Below are 13597 nucleotides of genomic sequence, written 5' to 3'. Positions count from 1 at the left end.
TCTGCATCTTACAGAGGACAGGAAGTAGCTCACAGCGGAAAAAAATAAGACCCACCGAGACGATCTTCCCTTGGTAATAATCAAAACCTATTTCTGTGCACAAAGACAGCTCACACGAGAGTTTAAGCCTCTAAAATAATGCCCATGTCTGTGTTCACTACTTGCTGCCAAAGTTGATCATGTGCTGATCTGTGGTGGGTTTTGTTAAGTTTTTATTGAAAACTATATAAAAATAAAACAACAGCAACCACATAAGTAACGCCAGACCGCAGGACAACCATAGAAAGCTGAAAAGTAGGTTAAACCATCATGCATCAACTTTATGTTCTCGTTCCACTGCAAACCGGTTAACCACCCTGAAACTAATACATACTCTTCAGCTTTATTCTCTCAGTGGGTACTTTCATGAAGAGAGTTCCACATGATTCCACTTGATGCACGGCAGGAACACAGCATGCAAAACAGACCCGATCATCACAACTAATTTGCTTAAAGAACACCAATGAGCGTGAGCGTGATGAAAGGCTGCCTCTGTCCTTCGGCTGAAACTGGGCTGTAAAACTACGAGTGTTACAAGCGTCCCTGAAACGACTTTCACCAAAATAAGTTGTGGTGCTCTCACCTGCGCGCCACAGGTGCTCCCCGTAAGACTCCTGGCATTCATCGCCCTGCACAGCCTTTCAAAAGCCATTATGGTGGCACAGATAAAAAAAGAGGCTCCTTTCTGCTTCGGACTGCACTCTAACTACCTCTTGTCTCATATGTAGCCTCATGGTCTATATTTACCAAGCCCTCAGACCTGTGTGTGTGTCACTGCTGTTTCTGTTCATCACAGCAATAAATACACGGTGCTCAAAAAGAGGAAAGTGTTACAGAAGCCAAAAGAACGCAGCAGAAATGAACTCAGTACATTTTACAGTGACCATAATAATGTAATAATAATAATGTAATATCTATAGAAAAAATGAAGGAGCAATAGCATCAATGCGATCGCTCAAATTCACCTAAAACCTTGTTTATTGTATCTTTTTGTCTTATCTTGATGCGTTCCTCTTTTTGCATCATGATACAAGTACACAGAGATGAGTCCATAACTGTAGAATAGCTTATGTACACAATATCAATACATAATTTTTTAATATAATAGTTATGAGCTGCTCTAATTTCTGCTGTGATAAATTTTAAGGTACGCCTCCTCATCTCCTTTACGCCTTAGAGGTAAATATTGGACTTCTCACTGCGCCATGCTGCTTCAAAAATTGCATTTAGTTTTGATTTTTTTTACATATAAAAAGTAAAAAAGTATCTGATGACAAAGTTCTACAGCATTCAAACTAAAACGGAGTCCTTCACATTTTCTTTAAAAAGTGAAAAATCTGAAACTGTTCAGAAAATTCAAAGCTGCACGTCTCCCTGATTCCAGCTGTTTCTAAAGCCGATTTATCATTTTAATGCAGGAACCTGGATGATTTTGTTTTTGTTTCAAGCCTGAGTTGTAGAGTTTTTCCATCCACAGAAATGAGGAAGTCATTACACATGTCCGCAAGGTCGGTCTGCAGGCAGTCCTTGTTATGCTCTTTTTCAGAAGTTTGTTCATTTCCTGATATTTCTGATCATTTGACAAACAAAACCGTATGTTAATCCAAATTACATTAAACCACAAAACTAACCCCAGTAAAAAAAATGCTGATGATGTTTCTTTGGCCATGGCTGAAACATCTTTTTCATGGTAAACACCATGAATATGGTTTTTAGGATAGAATTACATCTATGGAGACATGCATAGATGTATTTATACAGTATAACCAGAGATTTGCTGCAACAGTAACAGACTAGATTACATAATTGGTATGACCACATTATTACATATAATAACAACTGCCAAAGTAATAATGTTCTGCATGGGAACTTTTGTTTGTAATGCAGGACTTTTTAGTCATTGAGTATTTGAAAATTGAGATGGTACTACTTCTGCACAAGTAAAGGATTTTTTGATAACATCTTTGGCTTTATTAGTGTTTGTTAATATCTAAAAGCAGCACATGACACATAACTGCAACATCCAGCAACCCACGCTGCAAGTTTCACACCCTCCCCTATCCACTGAATGAGATGGTCCTATCTGACATCTAATAAAGGCAAAAATAATGCTTAAAATAATCTTAAAATAGAACATAAAGGAAATAAAAAGGAATGACATGCACTAACGGACTGGATCAGAGACTTGTGGTGGTTGGTGTATGAGCCTTAACCACTGAGAGCAGGCAGATAAACGAGGAGGATAAAACTGAAGGTGAACTGAGAACATCTCTCTGTTGTCCTGTGTGTGTGTGTTTTTTATCCATATAGTGCTATCACTTTGCAGACTTTGCTTAGTTATTGATTGTGATATGACTATAAAGCAAGTGATGAGGACAACTAGACAACTGACCCCAAAACACATTGATTCCAAACAACACACCACGCCTGCACAGACACACACAGAGGAAATGAAAGAGCTGCATCATTGATCGCTGAACAGCTACGCTGAAACAAACCACTAAAACTGCACACAATCAAAGGAAAATTGTGCAGACTGTGTACACAACACTACAACAATAACCTCTGATTATAGATATGTCAGTCATGTAGTGGAGTACATGTACAGTAGGTATAGTTCTGGTGTTCATCTATTTATTCTTTATAATTCTTTCCTTGCAGTCAGAAATATTGCACTGCACATGTATCGGCTGCAGTTCCCACCAGTGTTGCAGTTAGTTTACACTAAAACACTAAAACTGGGTGAAAACTTTTCAACAGACAATAAAATAAAACTAGAAACAACCTGACTCTGAGTTTACTGAGTCTGGGAGTCGAGCGTGTGTATTGTTGAAATTATACATTTGTACCGTTCTCAACTTCTCACACAATCTCACAACAAATGCCACCCATGTCCTAGTAACAAAAGCCAAAAGCATGAGTCTATCTGAAACATTTAATAATAATAAATAAACTTAATGAGCCAACCCTGAAACTAACAGTAAATAATCTAAAGTGAAAACTAAACATTTTAAAATGTGAGTATTCTTTATGGCACAGAAAGATGCTGATTTCCAGCCTGTGTGGACGGTTTTTAGTTTAGTTCACAAAAAAGACAAAAAGCTCTAAAAATGACCACAACAACGTTTTTAATCCTTTAAGTGCAGTTAATGTTTTAGTGTGGATGCAGGTCTGACACCACTATCACATACATTTACACGACTTTGCATAAAATTAGAGACTAATTTTCACTCTATGATCCGGTCACAAACACAGCTGACAGTTCGAACGCGCGAACAGCCAGACTGTCAGTCAGATGTCGGATTAAGAGTCAAATCTTTGAGTCTGACACCTACATAACTTTAACACACTGGCACAAATACATGCAGGTTGTTTGGATCCAAAATAAACACCAAAGCCAACATGGTGCAGTTTGTTCACCATTTACGTCACCTTACTCAGTACAGGAAAAGAAACAAGTGCATGGGCGGCAGTGTCACATTAAAGAAAACAGGAAGCACATCACTTAACAAAGCATACAAAGATATAAAAACACCAACCAATGAATGAAATTGAATTTTTCGTGAGCAAAGCTACTTTAACGATGATCACCTACCTGAGAAACCACCGGCAGGGCCAAGCCCCGCTTGGGCCGGTGACCTGACCAAACCCCAGAGTACATGTCCACCATCTTTATGTTGTACTATCTAGAGAAGCCATCCATCCAAATGACAGCGAAACAAGCGACTTGACCGTGCGACTACATTCAATCAGCTCGTGCTGGGATAGAGGTGAGTGCACATCAAGAAGCATATGTTCACATCCTCCTCACGCAGCAGCTGTAACAGTTGCACCCCAGACAGAAAGGAGAACTGTGCGCTGTGTGACAACAGCAGCAGGAAGGGACTGTGTAAGGACTGGGTGAGACGTGTGTGCGCGTCAGAGTGTGTGTGTGTGTTTGTGTGTGCCTATGCATGAATTCTTGTGCACAGGATAGGGGGGAGAGGGTAACTGTCTGCCAACAGCCCAAAGCAGAAATACTCAGTGAAAACAAGGCAGAGAAAATGGTGAGACAGAAACTGCAGGTCACTGCAACCTACTTCCTGACTGAGTACCCATAAGATAAAAAAGGAAATTACAGCAGTGAATGCAAACCTTTAAAAAGGAAACACTCAAAAATGGGACAGAAATATGTTTTGAAACAATAGAGGTATTAAAGTCTCAGGTTTCTCATACAGTACCAGGACCAGAGTGTAAAGTGCAGCTTAGACTGTATTAATGGCTGAGAGCTGCTAGTAACGAAAACAAGGAAGCAAACATTTGGCATAAAATGAAGGAAAAGCTGCTTTTTCACTGACTTGTCTGACAGAGACAGAGCGTTGCTAAATCTGCAGAGTCTGAAAGGGTGGATGCTTGAAACAGGAAGTTTAGTTTCTGTTCAATTGAATTGTTCAGCCAACACTTCCTCCTGCGTGGGGCGACATCAGCCAGCCCGGCCTTGGATTATGTGGTCATTTTGGAGGAAGATTTGGGGTTTGGGTCAATCACAAATAAGATTTGAGGGTAGAGCAATAACTTCTCTGTTTATAGGGATGAAATTTAAATGCTTGCAAGTTACAGGGTGTAAGAGGCAGTAAAGAAGGCAGCGCCACATAAAACACCCAAAACATGTTTTTATCAAAGCAGGAGTGTCAAACTCCCCCAGACCAATAACCACGGTGTGAAGACTTTCCCCTTTAATGAACTACAAACTATTTGCAACTATACTGTAGCTTTTTCAGTTTACTGTCATTACTAAATAACTAAATAACACTTTATATTCACATAACTTGTTGAGACAACTTTCAATAGATGCCTACTTCAGGTCTTTAGGCTTATTGAAAAAAACTGAATTATTAATGACTTCTCTACAATGTTCAAGTTTGCAGAGCCATGCGGGGGGGTCAAAATGAACCCACGGGCCACACGTTTCACACCCTGCATGAAATCTTCTCTTCATAATCTAATATCACCTGACACCTGCGGCCTTTAAGTGAACTGATGAGACATGCACAAGCTTGCACTGCTGTTTGTACTGTATGTTTAATAAACGATACTTTTCAGCTTTGGCACAGCTGCAGTTGCAGTTCCTGAGGATCTCCGCCTGGGATCAAACCGGGGATCTTTCACTTGTTAGGCAAATACACAAACCGCTAACTATAGAGCCACTTACACTATATGGTCAATATGTTGCATCTTTTGCACAGTGACTGAGCAGCCAGCGTGTGTATACTATATGAATGAGCATAGGCAACACTGACCTGGACATGACAAAGCTTTTACCAAGACAGTGTGCGAGCCTGATCAGCCCGCGGTGTTTGGATGGATTAGCTGACCTCAGGACAGAGTTTTGCTACATTGGCATGCCATTTATTCATTTTAGCAAACAAGCTAGCATGAGCTATGATTAGCCCATGGTCAATCAAAAGTCTGGCTCATCTTGACCCCAATTTTACCAAAGATTGGGCCCATTTAATTCATATCAGTGTTGCTTTATCATTCATGGAATCTGTATTGTGCTGGAAGCCGGTCTTTTATTGGTGTCCGTGAACAGAGGGTGGCATTTCATAGCTATCGTTAGCTCGTGCTGCTCACTGTTGGTGTGAAGGGAAGCAGAGGAGGAACATCCTGTGGATTTTCACTGCAAGCTCAACCCAAGTTCCTCACAAAGAAATCAGGCTACAGGCTGGAAAAGACAAAAGAGTCGGGGACGGTCTAGATTTTTTAGCTACATTCACACAATGCCAATATGGAAATCTTTTACTGGACAAACTACCTTTAAGTGTCTCAGTAAGATAGTTTGCTAGTCAAATCTACTAAATCCTAGAAATGACGATACTGCTGTGTCTGATTTTGAGATGCCAAGCAAACGTCTCCTTTTTGATAATAATCTTGAGCATGATTTAGGGTGAAAACCCTTCAGTGCACAGCAGACAACTCTCTGCCCTCAGCTATGCATGAAGCAGCAATCTGCTTGATTACTTAACCACATTAGTGCTCATCCAATCAAACAATGGAGAACCAAATTGGGGCCCAAATCACGCCACAAAGCACACAGTTGAGCTATTGAATCGGTCTGGCTCCACTCCCTCTTACATCACACTCATCATGGGTCCAGAATCCTGGAAGACTCCATAAAGGCCCAACGTGGAATCCATCAGCTTATCACGTTCTTATCTTTGCTCTCCAGGCCATGTTTGCATGCCGATGTGGAAAACCTGCTGATGCTGTTTGTTCATTTCAAATTTCTCCCACTCACACTTTGTAGGTGAAGCATTTTCTGTGTAGGAGGCAGGATTTGAGTACCAGTTGAAGCAGTGCTCTTTGGGAAGCTGTAGATGAGCCAATGCAAATGGAAACCCTGCTGTTTTGCAAAGATACCACCTTTATATGTCATACAGGTGGAAGTAAATACCAACAATCTGCATGCAGTCAAAGTGGGGAAAAAATCTAATTCAGGTCTTTAGCTATAAAACAACAACAACACTACTGAAGGCAGGAAGTGCTGAATGGTAGGTTCAGTGCAATCAAGCACACCATTACAAATCTAAAGAAGCATTTTAGAAAGAGCAATTACACAAAAGACATTCCTGAGCTTATGACTCATGCAACCCTTGATAAAGACCAGCTGAAACTTCCTTCAGAGTATTTTTACATTATTTTCTATTTGTAAGCTAACTGAGAGGCTGAACTGTGAGAAAACAGATAAAGTGAGAGATACAGAGATTACAGTAAAACAAAAGTGAAGGTTTTCTTCTTCTCCTGGTATCGATCGGCTGCTGACTGTGTACTTTACAACCCTCTATCCAATAATCAGATGTGTGAAACATGCCTGCTTTAACCCCAGTGTGTACCTCCTGTGTACAGTGACCCTTAAAATGAAGTCATAGAGCAAAGCAGCCAAGATTTGGGAGAGAAACACTCAGAGATATGAAACTGTCACGAAGATATTTATTAGATCTTAAAAAACTCTTCTGGTTGTGGTTGTGTTCAGATCCCTTCACTTATTCCCTGCTCTCAGTGTCCTATTTTGGGAGTTTTATCTAGACGAGAACATAGCGAGCTCATTACTGGACACTATTGGCATATTTCCTGTGTGATGTTAATTATGTTATCCTTCTCACACAAGTAATAAGTGACAGATCAAGGTCAGCTGAATACATAAAGGTTTCCACTGCTCTCCTGTCGCATCTGCTTCAAAACACTCAAACACTCGATGCTTCGTGATGTGACCTCACTAACCCAGCGGGACCCAGAGCTTAAGGCATGGTGGGATACTTTGTGTGCACTGTAGAGGGTGTAGTGATACACACCGTACATCTGGACAGCACTACAGAGTGGTGAACCCACCATAATTTCCACTATATAGAGATATATCAGTATATTCATCAAAACTAAAATGAAGTGAAAATGAAAGGGCCTGCCTCACCAGGAAGCTCCAAGCACCTGTTTAGCCTGATGTACACATGTGTTGTGCACAGAAACCTCTCACGGGACACCCACACTACCTGTTGGAGCAGTTTCTTGGCATCTGATGTCTGTTTCACAGAGCAGCAGGAATTACTACAGACTTGAAGGTGTGGGCTCAGACATTCACTATATAAAAGGCTCTGCTTTCTGTGATGCGCACCGAGGGATACAAGTTTGTTTCTGCTGCCAGAAATCAAACGCACTTGATAAAGAGCCGTTTGACATAAGTTTAATATTTATGAATGAAGTTCGCCTTAAACAAGAGATCTGAATTAAAGTTCGCCCTCTGTGACTTTGGAGTCCCAGTCCCAGCTCCACTTACCAAACTTAACTTCCCATCTGAGGGCGCAGAACAGCCCAAACTCCCTCCATATTAAGTGACCTACATTTTGGGCTAATTGCAAGTTGCACATTACATATGCACACACACGCCAACTGCATGGCAGGGCTGGCATTAAAAGCTCCAAAGCCCTGATTGTTGGGAGCCGGGCCAGACCCCCTCGCATCACCATGGAAATAGCCCTCCATTGTGGGGTGAGAATTAATGCACTTGAGGGGTCCTGGCACGTCTACAGTCCCGCTACAAGTGAAAGTGTGTGTGTGTGTGTGTGTGTGTGTGTGTGTGTGTGTGTGTGTGTGTGTGTGTGTGGGGAGGTGGGGGGCTTCATTCATGTTTCCACAGAAGATGTGAGAAACACTAATTATACTTTAAAATGCAGGAATTCAACTGAACTGCTTCACAAAAATCATTTTAGGGAGGTGGTAAAAGCCTCCCAGTAAACTGCGCTGGTAATTACAGTGTAATGATGCGCACCAAATCACTGGGTATACTGGGAGAGGCTGCAGCCATTACATGACTCGAGGCGCCGCAAACATTTGGTAGAAACTGAGCAGAAACCCGATCAAACACAACTTCATCACCCCCCGCCGCTGGCTGACGTCACGTATACCCTGCAACAGGTGCAAAAACGACAGGAAGTGTCCTGAAACTTACCTGAAGGAAAAGTTTTTGACGTGTAGGTTAAAGTCAACGAACTACATCCGTGGGGAAAAGGAGGTTAAATGTTCGCGTGTGTTTCATCGTTCCCGTGGCCCGATCATAATTCCCAGGATCGTCGCCGGTGCTGGGATACCAGGTAGCAGCTGGAGGTTTGGGAGTGGCCGGCAGCTCTCTCGCATTAACTCCTTCCTCTCCCCAGGAAAGGTCACAGCCAGCTGACACAACCTGTTTGTAACCTGTTCTGGAGTCGCACTTTATCAGTCCCAGAGCTAAAAACAGCCCCTCCTACTCCCGCACTCCGAAGCTGCAAACCTCCAGCTCCTCCCGAAGTTTAACCACATGTGTGTTAATACAAAGGTAAACCATACACACCCGGTAAAAGTGATCCCGCACTCTCAGAAACTTTCGCTGAGTAAAAGTGAGATCTTGAATCAGCTTTTACTGAGGTATTCAAGGAACACCTCTTTCCTCCCAGCCATTCAAATGGCATGAAGAGAAAGAGCAGCCATTCATATGCTGATGAGCTGGCACACACACACTGGAATCAACCAGAACCGTATTCCAAGTCCTTCCCTGCAGAAACACCGATAAAAGGTTCGAGCTTAAATCCCAGAAAATCCAGCCAGTCAGTGCTCAGGTTAACTGACCGACTGACTCAAGTGCTGTGAATTTAAATTATTTTGCATATGAATCCCTGTTGATTTGGGGTGGGACTAGGTTATTAAATATGTTCGAGCATGTTTATTGCTTCAGAAAGCTGAGTCAGCGAGCGCTGGAGACACCACATTTAAAAATGAATGAATAAAATGTGCTGTGTGGAGACAGAAAGCAGTGACCTCTGTGACCTGCTCCTCATCTCTGATTGAGGCTGCAGAGCTGCTGTCACAACACCCACAAATATCCGTCCCACAGATGCATCATGGGGAGTGTAGGCGGCAGGTTTTGAGCACAAACTCTTTATGAAAGATGAGCTCGGCCCACACTGGAGCACCTTAAACTTGCATTCTTTCTAATGGCCATTAGACGGCAAAGTAAGTTCGACACAGCCAGGCTTTCTCTGTATTAGCTGGCTTAATAAAACCTAAAAACCCAGTCAGAGGTAACGAAAACAATAAAGTACTGCTAAATTATTACTAGTATAATGAGGGCCTTTTTTTGCATAATGCATTCTTCTCTTTGCGACAGTCCCTGGGTACCCTCACTTCTTTGACATTTTCACTGGAGGACTTTTGGTCCTGCAAATCCTGCAATTTCAGTGTTATTAATTTAACTTGCTCCATTTCAACTGGGGTGCAACACGCAAGCCTTTCTTAACTGAACTCAAGCTGGCACATTATTCTATTTCTGCCTCTATCCTGTGGGTATTTCTAGACAATAGGTCTGCTCTATTCATAGATTTTCTATTTTCAGGATTTTGCCATAAATCCTATAAAACCAGTTAAGATTACAGTGATTGTTTGTTTGCTACTTTAGCTGCTGAATTTCAGAATAAAAGGTCACCATGACTAAGAGTTTATACACTGTAAGGATTCAAATACAGAGACACTTACATGTTAGTTAAAGTTTGCATGCACGACTTTTACTTGAAAACTGCATTTCCATATTTCTGTCTTTTATGTTTATAATATATCTGAGTAACACTGAATAAAGCACAGTGTGTTTCTCTGCATATTTCCACCTTTCAAATGAACAGCGGAGAGGTAACAGGATCCATTTTTCTACAGGGATTCAAATTTAGCAGATTGAGAATTTGAGATATTGAAACTGAAGTTTTAATGCTATTAAGTTCTCCTCTCAGTTCTCTTAAGAGCAGGAAGTGAAATAATTAGAGCCACAGATGGATCTGGGCCTCACCTGTGACCCTCAGCATGCAGCAGCAGTTCCCAAAGTTTCAGAAGTGATTTCCTCCCTTTAAGTTTAAAGGTCTGAAACTGCGCACGACAGAGCAAATTATGAATTCATTTTAAGTTTAAGTTTGTCGTGTTTGATGTCAAAAAGGCTTTTTTTGTTGTGGATGGTGTAAAAAAAAAAAAAAAAAGACTTTAATCCTCCTATAACTCAGTGCAAAACAAGAGCACATTCAAACTTCCAGTGTGTGTGTGTGTGTGTGTGTGTGTGTGTGTGTGTGTGTGTGTGTGGGTGGGGGGAATCCTATTTAAAGCCCTGTAATATGTAAGCGTCACTGGAATAATATAAATGACAAAATTGCGCCCTCTAGCGGCTGAAGACCCCCATGTCTAATTGAGCTGATATAGAATGAATAAGGCGTTTTTGCTCGTGGGTCTCACCTGCTCAGTGGGAGGGGCATGTGTAGAAGCTTTTTCCGCAGATTGATCGACCCTCTCTGTGGGCGCCATGTGTGCCGAAGCGACAGGAGAAGGCGGCTCGGGAAAAGTGTCAGACTCTGTGACGATAAGCTCTGGTATGGTGTCATATGTGGGCGGAGGGGGTAGAGGAAAATCCGTGTCCTCATCATGCACAGAGGTCTGTTCTGCTGTTTCATCCTGCAGTGAGCTTTTTGACTGTTGCTGTTCGTTTATGACCTTTGGTGCAGGATGAGGTTTTGCATACAGCTCAGGGCCTTTGGCCGTTGGAGGTGCTGAGTTGTGTTTTTTTAGATTATTCAGCGGGTGTGCAAAGGTGGCATTAGTCTGTGCATCTGGCTTCACATCTGGTATGCCGTCACAGAAACCAAAAGTAGAGAAGCGGTAGGTCTCTCTTGAAGCATCCTGAAATGATAGACGGCTCTCTGTTGCCCCTTTCCGTAGCTTTATGTCAGTCGTATCCTTTATGTCAGCTGGCTTACTGACAGTCACACGCCCAGCTGGATTCAGCTTATTAGGACCAGGATGGTCTCCGCTGGATGCTGAGAGCACCTCCATGTATTGTGCAGGAACATAAAAGGGCCTGGTGTTCTGGTCTTTGCGGACGTGCCACCAGTGCTCATTAGTCTTGCAGACCAGGATGTAACTTTCATTAGGCTTGATGGACACTTGGCGACCATCTTTGGCTGTGTACTCATACTCATACTTCACTGACACAAGCTCCATGCTCTGGTGCAGCGGCATCAACTCCCAGTTAACGTGGATGCACAGAAGACATTTTGAAACTGGAAATAGAGGAAATGTGATGTTAGGGCGGGTTTCAAAGAGTGCTCAAAGTTCATTGCTTTTTCTAGTTTTTTGTTGTTCTTGATCCCTTTTCATCATTAGCTGATCATCAGTATGAAAGCATGCTAGTCTGGAGGAGTCAGCTGTGCATTAACACAATGCTGCTCATCTGTCTGAAGAGTTATAAGGTTATCTATTATAAGCAGTCTAATTTCCATCATTCTACAGTGAGAACGATTATTCACAAGTGGAAAACATTCCAGACAGCTGCCAATTTTCCCAGGAGAGACGGCCCAACAAATTCACCTGGAGGTCGGTCAGAGAAAGTGCACAAAACTCTAGAGCTCCATCTCAGACTGTGTACGCCTCAGTTAGGATGGTAAAGTTCATGACGGCACAATCAGAGAAAGACCGAGCGAACATGGAAGGGTTGCCAGGAGAAAGTTTCTTCTCTCTAAAAAGAACATGGCGATATCAAAGATCTATAATTTCATTTTAACTTTAAGTATTGATTCAAGTATTAAAATTAAAAATGCATGGGATAAAGAGATGGGAATACAGCTGACTGAAGAGCTTTGGGAAGACGCCATTGTCAGAATACAATCTTCTTCCTCTTGTGCTCATCTTAGCCTGATTCAATTTAAAGTGGTACATAGGGTTCATTTCTCTAAATCTAGGCTCTCTGAGGTTTACCCTGAAGTCGTGGATATATGTGATAAATGTAAAGGCTCTCCATGTCATCTGAGCCACATGTTCTTTTTTTGTCCCAAACGATATCACTTTTGGTCTAGTTACTTTTCAATTATTTCTTCTGTTCTCAAAGTGAATCTGCAGCCTTGTCCACTTGTTGCTATATTTGGTATCCCCAACTCTTGTTTAGTATTAAATCCCACTCAAAAGGTTATTATTGCTTTCACATCTTTAATTGCTAGACGTTCTTTATTGTTACACTGGAAGTCTGATAAATGTCCCTTAATATCTCAGTGGGTTAAAGACATGATGTTTTTTTTAAAGCTCGAGAAAATGAAATACACTTTACGAGGTTGTACACAAAGGTTTTACAAAAAATGGCAATGTTTTCTTAACTATTTTTCAAACTTGGAGGCTCTGCCCAATTGAATTTGCCTGACCCTCTAATTTTTTGCTTGGGTTTCAAATATGGGTGTATACGCCTGATGAGGTTGTTTTTTTTTTGTTTGTTTTTTTTAGTGTTGACCTTAGTGAGCTGAGATGTACAGGGGGGGGGGGGGGGGTAGTTTTGTTTTGTTGTTTTGTTTTCTAGTTATATATTTATTTATTTATTTTTTGCTTTTTGATTATTTTTATTGTTTCCTTTTGTTAAACAAAACAAACCGTAACTAGTACACAGTATTGAAATTTTTGATGCACTGTTTTGTCAGTATTATATTAAGTGTGGCTATAGGTGCATATGTTTAATAAGAATTATACATTTATTGTAATTTTGTTGATTCATTCTAATAAAAATATAAAAAAAAAAAAAAAAGAACATGGCAGCGTGGCATGTTTGCAAAGCTGCATCTGAACAAACCACGAGACATCTGGAACGATGTCTTTTAGACAGATGAGACCAAAGTCTGGCCGTAATGCACAGCGCCATGTTTGGGGAAACCCAAATGCAGCGTATCAGCACAAACACCTCATACCAGCACGGTGGTGGGGGGGTGATTATTAGGGCTTGTTCTGCAGCCACAGGACCTGCACACCTTGCAGTAACTGAACTCCTCTGCATACCAAAGTGTTCTAGAGTCACATGTGAGGCCATCTGTCCTACAGATAAAGCTTGGCTGAAACTGTGTGGTGCAACAGGACAATGATCCCGAGCACAGCAGCAAATCTACAGCAGAATGACTGAAAAAGAGAAGCATCAAACTGCTGCAGCGGCCCAGTCAGAGCCCAGACCTCAGCTGTGGGAGGACCTGAAGAGAGCTGTGAATAAACA

At 41.7% G+C, this 13597-nt stretch overlaps 1 protein-coding gene across 1 annotated transcript in view; it reads right to left on the bottom strand.

Annotated features, from left to right (window-relative positions):
• arhgap27 (Rho GTPase activating protein 27) overlaps positions 1 to 13597 on the bottom strand; it is a 34491-nt gene that overhangs the window by 19658 nt on the left and 1236 nt on the right. The window contains exon 2 of the mRNA XM_030754648.1: positions 10816 to 11636. Coding sequence (XP_030610508.1) covers positions 10816 to 11595 — 780 coding nt within the window. The 5' untranslated portion in view covers positions 11596 to 11636. The remainder of the gene's footprint in view (positions 1 to 10815; positions 11637 to 13597) is intronic.

Source organism: Archocentrus centrarchus, chromosome 19 (genome assembly GCF_007364275.1).
Source record: "Archocentrus centrarchus isolate MPI-CPG fArcCen1 chromosome 19, fArcCen1, whole genome shotgun sequence".
Classification (NCBI taxonomy): domain Eukaryota; kingdom Metazoa; phylum Chordata; class Actinopteri; order Cichliformes; family Cichlidae; genus Archocentrus; species Archocentrus centrarchus.
Note: the sequence above shows the minus strand (reverse complement) of the source record. Positions and strands in the feature narration are given on the sequence as shown.